This window comes from Drosophila ananassae, chromosome 3L (genome assembly GCF_017639315.1).
Source record: "Drosophila ananassae strain 14024-0371.13 chromosome 3L, ASM1763931v2, whole genome shotgun sequence".
NCBI classification, from domain to species: Eukaryota; Metazoa; Arthropoda; class Insecta; order Diptera; family Drosophilidae; genus Drosophila; species Drosophila ananassae.
The window spans coordinates 338,431-357,815 of NC_057929.1; the positions used below are offsets into that span (position 1 = coordinate 338,431).

The 19,385-nt window shown below is 38.3% G+C and overlaps 3 protein-coding genes and 1 long non-coding RNA gene across 8 annotated transcripts in view; 3 read left to right on the forward strand and 1 right to left on the reverse strand.

Annotated features, from left to right (window-relative positions):
• LOC6495317 overlaps positions 1-17,351 on the reverse strand; it is a 41,062-nt gene extending 23,711 nt beyond the window's left edge. For 4 of the 5 annotated variants that reach the window (XM_014907759.3, XM_014907762.3, XM_032450061.2 and 1 more), the window contains exons 1-3: positions 16,844-17,351; positions 14,190-14,848; positions 13,616-14,129 (exon numbers count right to left, since the gene is read on the reverse strand). In XM_014907759.3, the coding sequence (XP_014763245.1) occupies positions 13,616-14,129; positions 14,190-14,848; positions 16,844-16,925 (1,255 nt within the window). In that variant the 5' untranslated portion in view covers positions 16,926-17,351. The remainder of the gene's footprint in view (positions 1-13,615; positions 14,130-14,189; positions 14,849-16,843) is intronic. The other variant, XM_032450060.2, reaches the window with a different exon arrangement.
• LOC123257284 lies at positions 639-2,621 on the forward strand. Its single transcript, XM_044715809.1, has 3 exons — positions 639-1,418; positions 1,474-1,638; positions 1,695-2,621. The coding sequence occupies exons 1-3, from the start codon at positions 1,227-1,229 to the stop codon at positions 1,863-1,865; spliced, it is 528 nt and encodes a 175-aa protein (XP_044571744.1). The 5' UTR covers positions 639-1,226; the 3' UTR covers positions 1,866-2,621.
• LOC6495351 lies at positions 9,542-11,102 on the forward strand. Its single transcript, XM_014907785.2, has 5 exons — positions 9,542-9,652; positions 9,725-9,892; positions 10,344-10,613; positions 10,667-10,834; positions 10,898-11,102. Exons 1-5 carry the CDS (start codon positions 9,542-9,544, stop codon positions 11,066-11,068), a joined length of 888 nt encoding a protein of 295 aa, XP_014763271.1. The 3' UTR covers positions 11,069-11,102.
• Positions 11,197-11,902, forward strand: LOC123257285. The gene is made up of 2 exons (XR_006507310.1): positions 11,197-11,298; positions 11,622-11,902. It is a non-coding gene; the product is annotated as an uncharacterized LOC123257285 (long non-coding RNA).
• Positions 17,352-19,385: the final 2,034 nt, after the last annotated feature.

Below are 19,385 nucleotides of genomic sequence, written 5' to 3' on the forward strand. Positions count from 1 at the left end.
ACGGATCGAGGATACGTAAAACGTAACGTATATATCAATATATATATATTGTTTTTATGGCGGAGGCCAAGAGAAAGCCACGTCCGACACGCTTGGCCAAGGTCTGAAAACTGAAAACTGAAAGCGGATAGCTGCCAGCGGCTGGCAAGGACTTTCGGTTCGGAAGGATTTTGCCGACAGGAAAACCGAAGCGAGCGATTCGGGCCGTGTTTATGGCATTTGGGCCCGGATTCGTCGGTTGCCAGCCGCTTTGGGCCTAAGCAAGTGCGAGCGAGACACAGAACCAGGAAGATGATGGATATGAAAGGGGGATGGTGTGTGTGTGGGTGGGGGTGGCGGTAAGGACCTCAAAGTAGTGGGTGTCTATCGAGGGACTATACAGTTCGAATATGTTCCACAATAGGAGATGCTTCTTCTGACTTAAGAATAGATTTTTTCTTTAGAAACCTTAGAAACTAATCTCTAAAAACCCATTTCTTGACCATAAATTATTTGAAAGTAGCCACATTAGCCCAATTTCTGTGAAGTAGCCAAGAAACTGTGTGGGTTGGTCGACAACAGCACCTACACTCACACACACAGTGCCGATTCTATTGCACAACAGCTACTAAATTTAGGGGTTGTTCCCGACCGTTAGAGACCTGCGCAATAGATTAACCCCCTGCCACCCAACGCCCACCTAAAACGGAGAGGCTCGTCATCGGTTCACTTGGTCCTACCCCAAAAAAAGACCCGGGGAAACCAAAACAATAACAAAATCCAAGAGGCCAAGGGCCGAAGCCGGAGCCGGAGCCGGGGAAGGTGCCACGGAATTTGCACGTGCCTGGAAAGCCTTTGGACACCTTTCGAGCTCACTTTTTGCTGGAATTTTTAATCAAAACTAAAGCGCAGCTATGCAACATGAAAGCCGACTGGCCCGCATGCCACATGCATTTAATATATATTTTAGAAAATTAATAAATAAGTTTAATAAACATATTAGGTAAAAATGTGGGTTATTGATTAGAAATTCCGGAGAAGAATTTTACCCAAAAATGAAAGTGATTAATATCCTAGATTCGAGTTGATTGAATTCCTATGAAGCATTGGGATTGGCTTTAATAACTTTATACTTTAGATAGATCTAAATGAGCTGATATTTAGCTAATACCAAAGCTCATTTAAACGCAATAATAAATACAAGCACTGCACCTCATTTATAGAGTTTGGACATCCAGCGCAGGACCATGTTATTCGTGCTCATTTTTGGACTCTTACTTGTGAATGCAACTGTGGAGGCCAACTTCAAGAGCCTTTTTTGTACCATATACGACAAGGAGTACGGCGAGTTTTTAGATTGTAAAATGAAGGCAATAAACCGGTATAAGAAGACAATAAACGTCTTCTACAGGCAGTTAACACAGGCCCATGATGTCGTAGTAAGATATTAAAAATAATTTTTACTTCTATTGGTTTAAAAATGAAATTTTACAGGTACGTTTGGAATTTTTGAAAAAAGGAAATGTCTGGCAACCTTTTCTATATAATGTCTCGGTTAACTTGTGCGATCTAGTGCAAAAGAACAGAAACTTAGTTGCCAGCATCGCCAACGCGTACGTGAAACCCTATGTTACTTTTCATAATTCTTGTCCCTTGAAGGTAAATAAGATTTTCACAAGAAAATTTATAATATGTTCACTATCTTAGATTTTCAGAAAAATGGTTGGGTGAAGGGTAACAACTATGATGTTAGTATGGAACAGATACGAAACCGTTTTCCAGTTGAGCCTGGAGAATATGCTGTGCGGATTACGTTTTCTGAAAACAATGTTCCAAAACTTTCATTAAACGCTTCAGCGATTTATTCCAACTTCAGAGAAAACTAGGCTTAATTTTTTAAATATAAATACAGTAATGATATTTTAAAATCAAATCACGTTCGGATTTAAATGAAAAATGTTTACAACTGTCATTATGGGTGATTAGCTCTTGATTGAAAATGCATTAGGTCATCTCTGCTAAATAAATAAAAACCAAGTAGGTCATATCTTTGGGTTCAGTTCGATCATAAATTGCAAAGCCATGTTATTGGTTCGCGTCCTTGGATTGCTTCTAATGGCTTCTGTGATTGTAGAGGGAAAGTTTAAAAAACTCTTCTGTACCCTCTATGATAAGGAATATGGCGAATTTATAAATTGCAGAATAAAGGCGATCAATCGATATAGGAACTCCATCAACATATACTATAGGCAGATATATCCTGCCGAAAATGCCATGGTAAGTTTCCATAATTGAATTGAAAATAAGTAAACATAATATTATTTCCAGGTTCGATTGGAATTTTTTAAAAGAGCCAATGGTTGGCGTCCTTTCCTGTATAACTTTACATTTGATTTATGCGACTTTTTAAGAGGGAAGACCAACTTTCTGGCCAGACTTTCCTACACCTACTTGAAACCATATATCATCCTCAACTATACCTGTCCCTTTAAGGTAAATCATTTTATATACAACAAAAACAAAAAGTTTAAAATTTAACATTTTCAGGAGAACGATTGGGTGAAATGTGATAATTTTGAACTTGATTTGGAGCATATTCGGAAGCGTTTTCCCTTTGATACAGGGGAATACGCGGCACAGGTTACATTTTACTACAAAAATGTTCAAAAAATTACCATCAATGGTTCAGTTGAATACTCGAATTATAGAGAGCATTAGAAAATCACAAGTAAACAGCTCACAAGAATCGTTTATAATATGAAAATTGTAAAATTGAAAACAATTTTATATAAATATACGTTTTTAATCTGTTGTTTTTGTCCAATACACTAGACCGCGTTTATTTTAATTGAAAAACCAACCGATTAAAAACAGATTTTCCAGTTCATGTCACTCGCAAGTAAGCAACAAAAAATAAACAAAATGCATCTGTCATGTGTATAAAATATAAAATTGATTTAAATTAAGCACAATCAAAAATTCTATTTGTATATTCCTAGGTTTTAATCAATTTGAGGGCATTAATATATAATTAAAAATATATTTTGTAATATTAACGATGCTAATATCCCGATAAGTCATGTTAATAAAATTTCAAAAAGACCAAAGCAAATACTTAATTTAGTTCTAATAGAAAGAGCCATGAATCCAGTAATAATCTATGGATTATTTCTTTTAAGCCAATCGGTAGTGGAAGGCAAATTTAAGAGTCTTCACTGTACTATTCTTGAAAAGAATTTTGGAGATTTTCCGATCTGCAAAATAAAAGCTATTAATCGCTACAGGAACTCCATCAATGTCCTGTACCGACAGATAAAGCCCGTAACGGGCGTCAGTGTAAGTTTTATATTAATTTAATCTTTAAAATTTGAAAGACATCCTGACAGTCATAGATTTGTCGTGACAGGTTCGGATGGAAATATTCAAAAGAGCAAATGGCTGGCACCCTTTTCTATACAATGTCTCGGTTAACTTGTGCGATTTATTGAAACATAATAGGAGCTATCTCATGAGAATGGCATATGAATACGTTAAACCTTATTTGACTATCACCGACGCCTGTCCTTGGAAGGTAAACAATATTTCTAAAAGTACTTAAATTATTTTAAAAACATTCTTTCTTAGCTGAATGCCACTGTAAAATGTGAGAAATTTGAGTTGGACTTGGATTTGTTGCACGCTCGTTTCCCCTTCGAGTCGGGAGAATATGCTGCACAGTTTACATTCTACCACAAAAATATTCCAAGAGTGTCTGTCAATGGTTCAGCAGAGTACATCAATTATAGAGAAAACTAACTTATCCCAGATGCGAGTGGAGTTTTTTAAAAGAGCTAACGGATGGAGGCCTTTTCTTTACAACATTACAGTAAATTTATGTGATATGTAGCTTAAAAAAAAACTTTATCATGGGTGAAATATGATAAGTTTGAATTTGATTTGGAGCATATTCGGAAGCGTTTTCCCTTTGATACAGGGGAATACGCGGCACAGGTTACATTTTACTACAAAAATGTTCAAAAAATTACCATCAATGGTTCAGTTGAATACTCGAATTATAGAGAGCATTAGAAAATCACAAGTAAACAGCTCACAAGAATCGTTTATAATATGAAAATTGTAAAATTGAAAACAATTTTATATAAATATACGTTTTTAATCTGTTGTTTTTGTCCAATACACTAGACCGCGTTTATTTTAATTGAAAAACCAACCGATTAAAAACAGATTTTCCAGTTCATGTCACTCGCAAGTAAGCAACAAAAAATAAACAAAATGCATCTGTCATGTGTATAAAATATAAAATTGATTTAAATTAAGCACAATCAAAAATTCTATTTGTATATTCCTAGGTTTTAATCAATTTGAGGGCATTAATATATAATTAAAAATATATTTTGTAATATTAACGATGCTAATATCCCGATAAGTCATGTTAATAAAATTTCAAAAAGACCAAAGCAAATATTTAATTTAGTTCTAATAGAAAAAGCCATGAATCCAGTAATCATCTTTGGATTATTTCTTTTAAGCCAATCGGTAGTGGAAGGGAAATTCAAGAGTCTTCACTGCACTATTCACGAAAAGAACTATGGAGATTTTCCGATCTGCAAAATAAAAGCTATTAATCGCTATGTCCTGTACCGACAGATAAAGCCCGTAACGGGCGTCAGTGTAAGTTTTATATTAATTTAATCTTTAAAATTTGAAAGACATCCTGACAGTCATAGATTTGTCGTGACAGGTTCGGATGGAAATATTCAAAAGAGCAAATGGCTGGCACCCTTTTCTATACAATGTCTCGGTTAACTTGTGCGATTTATTGAAACATAATAGGAGCTATCTCATGAGAATGGCATATGAATACGTTAAACCTTATTTGACTATCACCGACGCCTGTCCTTGGAAGGTAAACAATATTTCTAAAAGTACTTAAATTATTTTAAAAACATTCTTTCTTAGCTGAATGCCACTGTAAAATGTGAGAAATTTGAGTTGGACTTGGATTTGTTGCACGCTCGTTTCCCCTTCGAGTCGGGAGAATATGCTGCACAGTTTACATTCTACCACAAAAATATTCCAAGAGTGTCTGTCAATGGTTCAGCAGAGTACATCAATTATAGAGAAAACTAACTTATCCCAGATGCGAGTGGAGTTTTTTAAAAGAGCTAACGGATGGAGGCCTTTTCTTTACAACATTACAGTTAATTTATGTGATATGTTGCTTAAAAAAAAACTTTATCATGGGTGAAATATGATAAGTTTGAATTTGATTTGGAGCATATTCGGAAGCGTTTTCCCTTCGATACAGGCGAATATGCGACACAGGTTACACTTTACTACAAAAATGTTCGAAAAATTAGCATCAATGGTTCGGTTGAATACTCGAATTAAAGAGTGCATTAGAAAATCACAATTAAACTGCAAAAAAGACTCGTTTATAATATGCAAACTGTAAAATTTAAAACAATTTTTTATAAATATATGTTTTTAATCTGTTATTTTTGTCCAGTACACTAGAACGTGTTTATTTTAACTGAAAAACCAACCGATTAAAAACTGATTTTCCAGTTCATGTCACTCGAAAGTAAGCAACAAAAAATAAACAAAACGCATCTGCCATGTGTATAAAATATAAAAAATATTTAAATTAAGCACAATCAAAAATTCTATTTGTATATTCCTAGGTTGTAATCAATTTGAGGGCATTAATATATAATTAAAAATATATTTTGTAATATTAACGATGCTAATATCCCGATAAGTCATGTTAATAAAATTTCAAAAAGACCAAAGCAAATACTTAATTTAGTTCTAATAGAAAGAGCCATGAATCCAGTAATAATCTATGGATTATTTCTTTTAAGCCAATCGGTAGTGGAAGGCAAATTTAAGAGTCTTCACTGTACTATTCTTGAAAAGAATTTTGGAGATTTTCCGATCTGCAAAATAAAAGCTATTAATCGCTACAGGAACTCCATCAATGTCCTGTACCGAAATATAAAGCCGGTAACGGGCGCCAGTGTAAGTTTTCTATTTATTAAAATTTAAATGACTTAGCCTGACAGTTAAAGATTTATCACCACAGGTTCGGATGGAAATATTCAAAAGAGCAAATGGCTGGCACCCTTTTCTATACAATGTCTCGGTTAACCTGTGCGATTTATTGAAACATAATAGGAGCTATCTCATGAGAATGGCATATGAATACGTTAAACCTTATTTGACTATCACCGACGCCTGTCCTTGGAAGGTAAACAATATTTCTAAAAGTACTTAAATTATTTTAAAAACATTCTTTTTTAGCTGAATGCCACTGTAAAATGTGAGAAATTTGAGTTGGACTTGGATTTGTTGCACACTCGTTTCCCCTTCGAGTCGGGAGAATATGCTGCACAGTTTACATTCTACCACAAAAATATTCCAAGAGTGTCTGTCAATGGTTCAGTAGAGTACAACAATTATAGAGAAAACTAATTTAATCCTAATAAATTAGTTGTTTTTCAGTTTTAATAAAAAGTTACACTTTCTGAAGAGACCTCTATAAAGGCTATATTTTTGTCAATACTCATCAGATTCTAAAGCGGAATACCTTAAACGATCTGGAATCTGGAAACAAAATATTTTTTCGATTTTTTTCCACATTTTCCTAGGGAAAAAGTGGGCTTTGGCCCTATAGCTCTCTGGGAAGGCTATATCTCGGCCAATTCTCACCCGATTCTTGCAAGGAATACCTTAAACGACTTGTCGATCGATTCTCCATCGATCTGCATTAAAATCTGGAAACAAAATATTTTTTCAATTTTTTCCAAAATTTTCCTGGGGAGACCTCTTCAAAATGTGGGTTTTGGCCCTATAGCTCTCTGAGAAGGCTATATCTCGGCCAATTCTCATCCGATTCTTGCGAGGAATACCTTAAACAATTTGTGGATCGATTCTCCATCGATCTGCATCAGAATGTGGAAACAAAATATTTTTTAAATTTTTTCCAAAATTTTACTGGGGATACCTCTTCAAAATGGGGGTTTTGGCACTATAGCTCCCTGGGATGGCTATATCTCGGCCAAATCTCATCCAATTCTTGAGTGGAACACCTTAATTGATTTGTGTATCGATTCTCTATCAATCTGCCTCAGAAACGAATTGTTTTTTAGATTTTTCATCAAATTTTATGGGGCTACCCTTAAAAACCTCAAAAAGTACATGTACGCTCCATATTGCCCACAGAGATCACAGATATCATCGACAATAATTATGAAGCGGATTACTTTAAACGGTTTTTTGACGGATTCGCTGCTTCATTGACTTAAAATTGTTTCTAATAAGCGTTTAAGATTCGCTGAAGGTGCACAATTACGTAAACGATATAATGCTTTCATTAAGTATAATTCCATGGTGGCCGATCTACATAAAGCCACCTTCGGTTGGGGTTGCTGTTCAAACTGCGACAGCAAGTCTCGAAAAATGTTATTAAAGATTATTTTTGGAATTTTAGTAATATCCTCATTGCATGTAGAGGGAAAGTTTAAAAGCCTTCTTTGTACCTCTTTGGACAAGGAATATGGAGAGTTTTTAAATTGCGAAATAAAAGCGATAAATCGATATAGAAACTCTCTCAATTTGCATTACGTGCACTATCTGCCCATTGAAACTGCAATAGTAAGTTTTTTCTTACGTTTTCAAATCATTTTTCCGTAAAATGAACTCTTAAACAGGTTCGTGTGGAATTTTTTAAAAGAGCCAATGGTTGGCGACCTTTTTTCTACAATTTTACACTTAATTTATGTGATTTGTATTTAATTTTCAGAGAAACGATTGGGGGCGACTCGATAACTTTACTCTTAATCTGGAGGATATACGTGATCGTTTTCCCATCGACACAGGGGAATATGCTGCGCAGGTTTCTTTCTACTATCAGAATGTTCTAAAAACACGGGTTAATGGCTCGGCGGAATACCTGAACTATAGGGAACCCTAGTAACCCGATTTTAAAATAAATTTCTACACAAATAAAATATCTCTATAGCCCTAGCTCCCACAATGTACTCTGTAATTCAACGCTTTGTTAAATACTTAATCAAAAATATAAATCACTAAAAAAAAAATTATGAATTACTTAATTACACAATTTTATTTATTTAAAAATGTTGTTAAACTCCTTTTGATTGTATGCATTTAATAGCAACGAGTACTTTCAAGTTCAAATAAACGGTTTTGTTATTTATTTTTAAAATAAATTCCATGTGGTTTGTTTGCGGACTACTGCTGGCCATCTCTGTGAACGTGGAAGGTAAGGTCAAGAGTCTCCACTGTACAATCCTTGAAAATATTCAGATTTGAAACTGTTCAGATTTGGCCGTTTGAAACGGCCGAAGAATATGCTGCCAATCTAACATTTTATTACAAAAATATACCAAGAGTGTCGATCAATGGATCAGCAGAATATATTAATTACAGAGAGAACTAACCACTGACTACAACTAATTACTGGTTTTGAATTGCTTGAAACAATTAAATAATTTTTGGCAATTATAGATGTAAATCTTGTTCATAATTGCTTAATTATTTTAAGGTTCATTTGTTTTAAAAATGGAAAAACGCAACAAATCCTAACATTTATTCGCATTTTTGATTTCAAAGCCAATGCCATGGGCCTTGTGATCATTTTTGGTGTGTTCCTGGGAACGTTAGTGGGAGTGGATGGCAAGTTTAAGAGTCTTCACTGTACTATTCATGACAAGGATTATGCGGAGCTTCCAGTTTGCCAAATAAATTCAATTAATCAATACAGAAACTCAATAGATATCTTCTACAGACAGAAAACGCCATCTAATGACTTCTGGGTATGTTGTCTACAATAATAATAAGAAAAAAATTAAGATATAATAAAATTTTAACAGATTCGAATGGAAACATTTAAAAAAAGCAAAGAATGGCGACCTTTTTTGTACAATACCACGATTAAAATGTGCGATTTATTGAAAAAGAACAAAAACTATGTCTTAAGTCTGGCTTTTTCTTTTGTAAAGCCATATCTAACAATTACAAATATTTGTCCCTGGAAGGTAATTATATATAATCAGACTAAGTTACAATTTTAATGATTTATTTCCCTAGGAAAATGGTACAATTAAGTGTTCGAACTTTGAACTCGATCTGGATGGATTACGCAATCGTTTCCCCTTAGAGAAAGGAGAGTATGCCTTACAAATCTCATTTTATCACCAAAATAGTCGTAAAATATCTATTAATGGTTCCGTAAACTACTCCGATTATAAAGATGTTTGGAAGATAAATAAAAACTAAATCAAAGAATAAATATATATTATAATCAATACTATATTATTAGAACTCCATTGCTTGTAAAAAAAGATTTAAATGCACTGATAATGTGGTTACCCCCAATAGATTAATATAACATTAAACAGTAATTTGTAACCCAGTTAGATACATTTCTACATTTATTTCCAAATCAGCAGTCATGTTAGTCGTGTTCATTTTCGGAATATTATTGGTAACTTCATTGGAAGTTGGGGCCAAGTTCAGTAGCCTCCATTGTGAAACAATGGACAAAGACTTTGGGGAATTTCCCATTTGTACCATAAAGGAAATCAATCGTGCCAGGAACTCGATCAATTTCTTTTACAGACAGAAACAAGCAGCCAAGAAGATCATGGTGGGTTTTTTCCTTTGACAGTATAAATATTAAGATTTATATTTTTAACATATTCTGAATAAATATTCACAGGTTCGTTTTGAAGTTTTAAAAAAGAGTTTAGGGCTCTGGCGACCCTTTATTTACAATTTTACGATAGACTTTTGCGAGTTTATGGGAAAAGAGAACAACGCTGTAATGAAACTGGGTTTCACATACTTGAAGCCATATCTCACCCTCAAGAACTCCTGTCCCTTTAAGGTAAACAAATGTTTAAGGTTCCATAAATATATATAATTATTTTAATATTTATATTCAGCCAAACGACACTGTGAAATGCGAAAACCTAGAGATGGATTTTTCGAAGATTACAGCCCGCTTTCCCTTAGACTCGGGGGAATATGGTATTAAACTTAGTTATTTCCAACAAAAGATTTTGAAGCTTTCCATCAACGGATCAGCTAAGTTTACCAAAAATGGAGATTACTAGTTTTTAACAAAATTCTCCTCTTAATAAAGCATGCATACTTTTTGCAAACCATAATTCATCTATGAAAATCAATTAGGTTTGTTGCCGACCAGATTCTATTATAAATTCCTTGCTTCATTGGTCAAAAATGATCCACGATAAGCTTCCAATAGGCCCTGGAGAAACATCCATTGTACAATTTAACGCCCAATTACCTTAATGACTTAATGGTTTCATTATAAGGTTCACTTATGTGGATCCGTGGTTGCCGAATTCAATAAAATCCGCATTAGTTTGGCTTTTGGCTTTATAAGAACTATGAAAGCCTTGTGGATCATATTTCTTGTTCTACTATCTTCTCTGAATGTGGAGACGAAGTTCAAGAGTCTCCACTGTACCAACTACGATGAATCTCTTGGGGTAATCCTACTGTGCCGAATCAAAGCCATCAACCGCTACAGGAACTCCATAAGCATTCAATTCCGACAGAAAACGACTGTCAATAATGTGCATGTGAGTTTGGTTTAAATAAGGATATTCAGAGTCCATAACTATATTATTTTCAGATGCGATTGGAGTTTTTTAAGAGGGCCAACGGTTGGCGACCTTTTCTCTACAATTTTACCTTTAATGTCTGTGACTTTTTGAAATCGCGAAACAATATGATTATTGGCCTGGCCTATGAGTATGTGAGGCCCTACCTTCCGATAGGCAATTACACGTGTCCCTTTAAGGTTGGCGATATAAGTTCCTAACTATACCTTGTACTAATCATAAGTATTTGAAATTATTTTTAGAAAAATCACCTCCTCAAGTGCACGGATCTAGAATTCGATGTTGAAAAATTCCGTCTTCGTTTCCCCATCGAAACCGGAGAGTATGCTCTCCAACTGAGTTGGATAGTTCGCAAGAAGGTGACTTTAACACTAAATGGATCTATGGAGTATTACAATTACAGGGAGCACTAAATCACCAGTTCATTTTTGTTTTTTAGGTGTCTAAAGGTTGTTTTTTGAGAAATGTCACACTTTATTCTATCCTGCAATTAAAAATCTCGCTTGAATGATTATTCGAAAAAAAGTGTGTGATTAGAGTTCTAAATTGAAATGCGGCATACTGACAAAAGTAAATCAGGGCATGGCAAACAAGTCCTGAATCAGGACTTTGACACAATAATCAAACGGAGTGTCCTATGTAGGTGGGTGTAGCGAGAAAAAAGCATATCCTGACAGCAGGTGATGGGCGTGGCAGCGTCAAATTAGCCAGTAGTGTTATCTAATTAGCCGCCTACAAGATAACACCTTTCTCTCCCCTCTGGCTCCCACCGGCTGCCCTTTCACCCCGCCTGTCGGTGTGTGTGTGTGAAGTGGTGCCAGGCGCCGGCCATCATATTTTGCAATTTAACTCACACGAAAAGATTGTTGTTGCTCCTTTTCTTTATCCTTTTTTTTTTTTTTTGTTGGCAATTTTTTCACTAACTCTCTGGCACTGGATTTTTTTCCTCACTGGGATTTTTTTTAGACGCGCTCAAGTTTCATAACAACGGAAATGCAAAAGTTTTGGGCAAAACAAAGCACCCAACTTTTTTATTTCTCTTGGCAATTATGTGCTCAAGGAAAGAGACAGGACGTGGAATGAGAGAGAGATAGGGATAGAGCTGGAGCCCAGTCAAATAATGATAATGAAGCACACGAGGCTCGGCCAAAAGGATTTTTCAAGAAGAAAAGTGCACAAAAAGTTGAAAATAAATCGTAACACGCTTTTCTGAACATTTTTTTCTCATTTTTTTTTTTTTTGCGACTCAACACATGACGGGAGTTGCATGCAAAAGTATCTCATAGATAGATCCAGATCCACATGTGTGGGGGGGTAATTTGTTTAATTTGCTTACCTTGCCGGTGGAGAAAAAATACTGATAGAAGACCTCACCGAAAGGTAAATTTCGTGGCTTTTTCAGTTTTTCTACTCAGCTTTGTCTTTTTTTTTTTTTTTGAAGGTTGGCCGCCTTTTAGCTAATGGCCATAAAGGATAATGGAAACAAAAACAAGCAGAGCATGAGAAGAGAAACTAAAGTCAAACTAAATTAAAATATTTTAAATTCAAAAGCTGGCAAAAGTTTTATCAATAAAATGCAAGCCGGCAAAGTAGTATAGTCTAGCTAGTATGTGTTTTTTTTGGCCGATTTGCTTTGGAATTTGTTTAACTGCAAATCAGATAGAGATCTTTCAAATGTCTGCATTCAACACACACACACTCTAACACACACACACACACAGAGAGAGTGTTAGCCATGTTAAGGGTGTGTTGGCCGGCAATTGAAACATCAGCAATACTTGAGCAATGCAATATGTCGAGAATCTCAACACCCCCACACAGGAAGGATGTTGCCTTTGGCGGCCATAACTCGAATCTGGCTTAAAAATCACTTAAGACCAGTGCCTCTATCCGCCTATCCGTTTTTGGCCCGTCAGCAGAACGGCTGGCCAAGACGACACTCATGTATCGAAGAGTGCAATAATCAACACGGTCGTCGCCCCAACTGCCAACTGCCAAATACCACTTTTTTTTCTGTGGACCTCAGCAGATATTGGCTTTTGGCCGCCCCGAGGGCGCACATTTTCGAGGATTGTCAGCTTGGCTAATCTTGGCTCGGATCTCGAAGAGTTCGAGTGCGAATTTATGAAAAGCCAACCAAAGAAACAAGGGTGTTCTTTATTTCTTAAAAATATTATGAAGTGCCTTAAATCTAACTCTTAAATGTAAGTCAATAAGTAATCTTAAATAACTTAAATTACTGCTTAACAACGTGCTTACAAACTAATTCCTTAATTCCCAAAAGTTGCAACTCTCAATTGCCACAAATTGGCAAGGTCTTGAGTACTTTACGCCCAAACGAACTGATTTGTTTGGCTTTTTTTTGGCCACTTTATTCCTCGAAATCATTGAGCCGGCCTGGCCACTCACGGAAACTTTACGATAACTTGTTACTCAGCACACACAACACTAATGAAGCCCCCTGCCACACTGCCATGTTGGGTGTTTGTTTTGGCCTGGCTAGGAAGCAAAAACACTGGCCACCAGGGAGCTGACTTCGAACTGGGCGTGAAAATCAATGGACGGATGGGAGCAATAGCCATTCACAGCTGAGTGCAGCCGAAACCCGGAGGGGGCGTTGAAGATGCTTCTCGATTTAATTGAATAATTGCTAGTCATGCCACGTCCTGCCACGTCCAAGGCCTGGCAAATCAGCGAAACAAGTAGCCTTCTTCCATTGAAGCTAAAAACTAAAATCGAAATCAGCTTCAAACCTGCAAACAAAAGCCGTGAAATCTTACGCCAGGAGACTGCGTCAGGCTTTGTTTCCCAGGCCCCGATGCAAATGCCAACTGCAACCGGCAACCTGCAACCTGCAAGCTGCACCTGCAACAGAATCAGCGAGACACCTGCTGGAACTAGCCCCTGGCTATTTATGCGGCGCATTTGATATTCGGGTCTACAAAATCCTCGAGACTTACCGTTCCCAAGCGGCACATTCGTTTGCGTTGTTGTCGATTGTGGCGTCTGGTTGTTGGCCGGCTCCGATGTCACCGCGCTGGACAATTTATTTGATGTTGTGGTGGCTGCTGCTCCTACTGACGTGGCTGTGCTGTTTGCCGCTGCCTCGACTTTGTTGCCTCCAGCTCCATTTATGGCCAGTGTGGTGGCACTCTTGCCCAGCCTCAGAATCGTTGTGCCCGCTGATGAGGATGGCGTGGCTGCCACCGCTGATGCCGCTGCCGCTTTAAGTTTGTGCAGCGACCCAGCAACGCCCTTAGCCGTCTTCGTGGTCCGTGTTACGCTTAGGATGCTGGCCGTGGAGAGCTGCGAACCGTTGGCTGGCGGCGATGTGGCCATTGAAGTGCTACCCGAAGATGTGGTAGAGTTTCGAATAACCAGGATGGATTGGGATTTCTCCAGACGTTTCAGGGTCTGCAGCACAAAAGGTGATTTGGTGTCGCCATTGCTCTCGGAACTGAGACTCCGCGAGGCCTAAAACAAGTAACAAAAATCAGTAAAGAATCTTGCATAGTAAAGTAGACAATCTCTCACGTGTTTAAGCATAAAAGGCCGCTCCACCAGCTTCGTTTGCGTGCCGTTGGCCTGCTTAGATCGCTCCTGGGCCTTCAACACGCTCTCCAGCTGACTGGCGTTGATGGGAGTCTGCAACAGGATCGTGTTGCTGCTGGCCTCCTTATTGTTGCCGCTGGCCACAATGGAGATGGTGGAGTTGCTGCTGCTGTTGCTGTTGCTAGTGCTGCTACTGTTACCGGCAGTCGAACTTTGGACAATTGTTTTGCGTGCCACAGTCGTGGTTGTGGGCAGCTGATTAAGCGTAATGGCCGTGGACGTGTGGTTTTTGTCCTGATGTTGCTGTTGTTGCTGCTGCTGCTGCTGCTGCTGCTGTTCGCTGAGCAGGCTAAGTATATCCTGTTTGTTCTGGATGATAATCTGTCCATTTTCGTTGCGTGTTCCTCGCAATAGGATGATATTACTGCCACCGACTCCGCTGGCAGGCTGATGTTGCTGTTGCTGGAGTTGCTGCTTCTGCTGTTGCTGTTGCATGGCCCCGATCTTGAGCTTGGCCGCTCGCAGAGTCGTCGTTGTCTTTGAATCTCTAGCTGCTGCTGCTGCTTTAATGGAATCAACTTCATTGCTTAGCTTGCCGCTGCTCAGTGATCTGATTAGAACATTTTTGGAATTGACTTGACCTGGAAAGTAATACAAAAAAAAAAGTTGGTAATTTATAAAAATTTGTACAAGGATAAGCAATAAATATTCTAGTCTCTTCTTAACAGGGAAGTAGGGGAAAAAAATAAACTGACAAGCTGGACAAGCTGACAAGCCCATTGTATGCAAATTCAATGGAAAGTTCATAAGCACGACAAGATTTATGACTCCATCTCGATCGAGAGCATTAGAAGCGCCCAGTGACAGTGCCATTGTTGCACAAAAGGGGCGACTGGCATTACGTATACGCCGCGTACTCCGTACTCCATGAGCGGTCATTCCACTGAACACCAAGGAGGGGAGAAACCAGCGCTAAATCAAGCGAAAGACGACATGTTTATGGCAGGGACTGGAAGGACTACTTAGCCGAGGACCCCCGGCACACCAAAACGCAATAAAAGTGCAACAAACAAACAGCGAATAGAGCCCAAGCCAAGAAAGGAGGAGAAAGTGAGGGGCAGGATCCTTGGGGCAGGAAGGGGTTATGGGTTCTGGGGCCCTGCATGCGTTGCCAAATATAGACTCTCAAGGCTGAAGGCGACACGGAACGTAAAGTGCGCGCCGGAAACATTTCAAAATGTAACCTAAACACTTGTCCGGCTCTTCTGGTAGCATGCCCTTTGTCTCCTCCTCCTACCATGCCACACACCCCCAAAATGTGACTAAAACCATGTGTCCATGTGTGTTTGTTTTTCGCAAAAACGTGCGGGTCATAATTAGCCGTTGACGCCGCCTTCAGTCAAGAGGGGCAGGCAAGAGAGGGAGAGCGCCACATGCGACCATCTGACCCCAAGTGGACGAGTGTCTGTGACCCTTGGCCTACCACCACCGGCCATGTCTCTGTGTCGCCTGCCGCCAGAATCGGACTAGGATCAGAGAATAGATTTGCAGGGCGGTGGAGTGGCCAGGATGATGGCAGTTTTGTGCCGGCCATCCATTCGGGCGCACATACTTCATTGTAATGTATGGCGGAGCAGCCACAACAACCGAGAGCCGAGAGCTGTCCGCGTAACACATAAAACACTCTTGGCCAGCCCAGGCCAAAGCGGCTGAAGCTTCGCATATTTTTGCGTTCGCCGTGGCGGCTTTTGATGTGCAACGGGGCAGAGAACAGTGGGGCAAGATGGGAAAAATATTAAAATTATATTTAGATTTCAAGAAACATACATAGTAACTGAAATAAGTTATAACTTGTAATTAAATACTAAATAGTCTCAAGAAAATGTCTACTTAAGTTTTAAATACAAATATCCTTTATCCTTAACCCACTGTATCCTGCCACGTGGGGCGGTAAAAACTTTCCGGATAGCTCCGGATACAAATTGCAAGTCTATTGAATTTTTATTAGAAGCATAAATCAAAAGAGCGTTAGATATGCCAGGCGGGGAAGGAGTTCGATAAATATGTCAATAGATTCTGGACATAGATTGCAGTGAAGGGTTAAGAAAGAGGGCAGTCGGTTGGGGGGTTTAAGGAAACCACTTTTGCGGGGAAGTACATAAAGGTTAAAAATAATATTTCATGAATCTTATCAATAGTCTAGCTGGTAGAGCTGATAGAGACTCTTTTTTTTTTTGGTATCTGTCTGATTAGTTTTTAATGAGTTTTTTAGATAGTAGAAATATTTTAGTTCAAATTGGGGTGTTTTTCTTTTAGAGGGATGGTAAACAGCTGACTTTGTGTAGAGGAATTTTTCATCATAAAAGGCGTACTTTTGTAGAACCAAAAACTATCAAGTACCACCCCAGTCACCAGTGGGTTAAGGGCCCAAAGAAGAAGAACACAACAAAACAGAAACTAATTGGAAAACCAATATGCGAGGAAATCGAATCGGGCCACTCGTAATCGTTATCTTTATCATGTCGTGGAATCGGGGAGATACGGGTATATGCCACAGATATTTTTTGGGGAGTGAGACTGTTTCAAAGGGATCCCAAAAGAAGGGGGAGGTGGGGGTCTCATACAGCGACACTTACTTTGGAGTTTCTGGCTGGAAGAAGAAGAAGTAGTAGAAGAAGAAGACGAAAGGCTGGAACAAACATCGGGCACATTTTCCATGTGGTGCAGATTTTGCGACAATTTTAGAATGCACTATCTCTGGCTGTGGCACATTTATTTAGAAGATGCATTTCCATTTTTGCACACCAGCTCGCACACACACACACACACACACGCACACCCACGACGGGGCCACCGAAGGCACACACTCACACACCAGCAGGCCAGAACGCAGCAGAATTCTCGGATATCGAAAAAAGGTAAACAAAACTTTTTCACCACCTCCGACTGCTATTTTGCGTGCTATTCGTTGCCTCTGTTGTGGCCAATGCATTAAATGCAATACAAAATCAATAATATCACCGTTTTGCACGCGAAATTATTAAAAAAAACCCATTGCGAAAATGTTTTTAGTTGTCAACAGAATCTGGAAAATAAATAGTTATCGATATATCCCCAGATACAAATGAGAGTGTAGTGGTGGTAGAAGTCAGCTGGGAGAATGAGAGAATAAGTTCCACACATTCCAATTGGTTCTATTAAAAATACACATCTGATTTATAATAAATTCTTATTTTAGTTGATTTTTGGGAGACAGTTTCTATTTTTGATCAAGTTTTGAATAAAAAAAAATATATTAAAATAACATATCGATATATAGCCGATACATTGAAAGAAACTACAAAATCCATCTATTGAATACAATTTCCAAAGCAAGGGATTGTTTTCTTCTTGGAAATTTATATTTTAGAGCATATATCTTCCAAATAATTAGTTATCGATATATAACGAACTGGAAACAGAATCCACAGCATCCACATTTATAGAGCGCCATCTAGGCTCAACAATGATGTATTTGAATCTTGCAACACTGGTTATTTGAAATTTTCCCGCCAAGAGCCGAGAATACAATATATTAATGCAAATAAAGTATAATTTAACAAAAAAGACATAAAAACACTGCTTGTTTTCTAGTTATTTACCAACTAGACAAAATAAATTGTAGCATACAAAATAGACTGTTAATATCGCAGAGCCAAGTATTTTAAGTAGGAGAAGCTATTGTAATCCACTTTTTAAGCCGTATTATCTATTTATTGTAAATATGTAAGCCCTTGTCATTCCGTTTCCTTGATAAGCCCCAAAAACTTTCGCCAAACTTTCCTTGAAATTTACCTTCAGCCCCACCCCCGCCCCCCGTCAGCAATTTTCAGCGGAAGTCCCCGGCTCTATCAATGGTCGGCGTCGGAGCGAACACCAGAATAATTGCTGTGTGCCAGTGCCAGTCGGTGCCAGTATGTAATCGACGACAACAAATTGCAACAACAGCAATACACACATAGATAACTGGCTTATAGCTGCTGGGTTGTTATTTTATTGTCGCTTTTGTTGCACATTGAAAATAATCCACAAAATAATTGAATTACTCGAAAGTGTGCATGTCGCGTATGTGTCTGTTATTTTTTTATTGGGGGGCGTTCAGGGCTTGCTGATAAGCGCTGCTGATCAACAGTTTAAACGAGATAAGCGATGCTCATTTGCATCTACAGTGGGTACTGTGTGAAGGTGGTATTATCATCTTCATAAAGATAGAGAGATATTTAAGGAAACCCCCCTTCTTATCCCCTTTAAACAGGGTGCTTTCTTTTAATAAATTTCCATTTCCCGCTTATGTGTTTTGGGTTTTTTTTTTTTGTAACGACATGTGATAAGGAGCGTGAATTGGAAACGTGACTCGAGCCGGGCCGGGCATCAGCACGTAAATTATGCTGATGACTTGTCGTCGCACCCAGGCTCAAAAAGCTCAGACAGAAAACTGAAAAAAATAAAAAAAATAAAAAGCAAGCTCCAATACTGTTGCTGGTGGTGATTGCGCTTGAAAAATACCAGCACGTTCCTACCAGAGGAAAAAAGCAACAACAATCCAACCTGCAACCAAGAAACAACAAGAATAACTGGCTTCGGGGCTGCCATTTGATCGCTGCACACAAATATTTACAATACCATTTAATGACATTTTGCCATATAAACCGAAAAAAAAATAAAAAACTTTTCTGGTTTCATGCATTTTATTTGGTTAATTGGGCCTTTGAACTCGAATATGCGATTGCGATGATGAAAACGCCACAAAGATAAAGTCATGCGACGAAACTTGATTTAAGACAAAGCCACAGGCCACCCTCTTGCCCAGCCCTGCCCTGCCCTCCTCTTCACCGCATCCGCAGTCAACGCCCCTTGGGTCGTGATAACAATTATAAAAAAATAAAAACAAAAACAACCATATGCCAATCAAAATGCAATTGCGAATTTTTAAAGGCCATTATTACTTGCAAATAAGGGGGCGGCTTCCAACGCCCCCACAAGACATTTGGCTGCAACACACACTGGTCACCCTGTGGAGGCTCCTCTGGAGTCTGGAGTTTGGAAAAAAATCTCTCAATGAAATTGAATGGCCGGGACAGGCTTTCCTTTGGTAATAAAGTTGCAGCGGGAGAGAAACGACCAATAATAGCCTGCAAC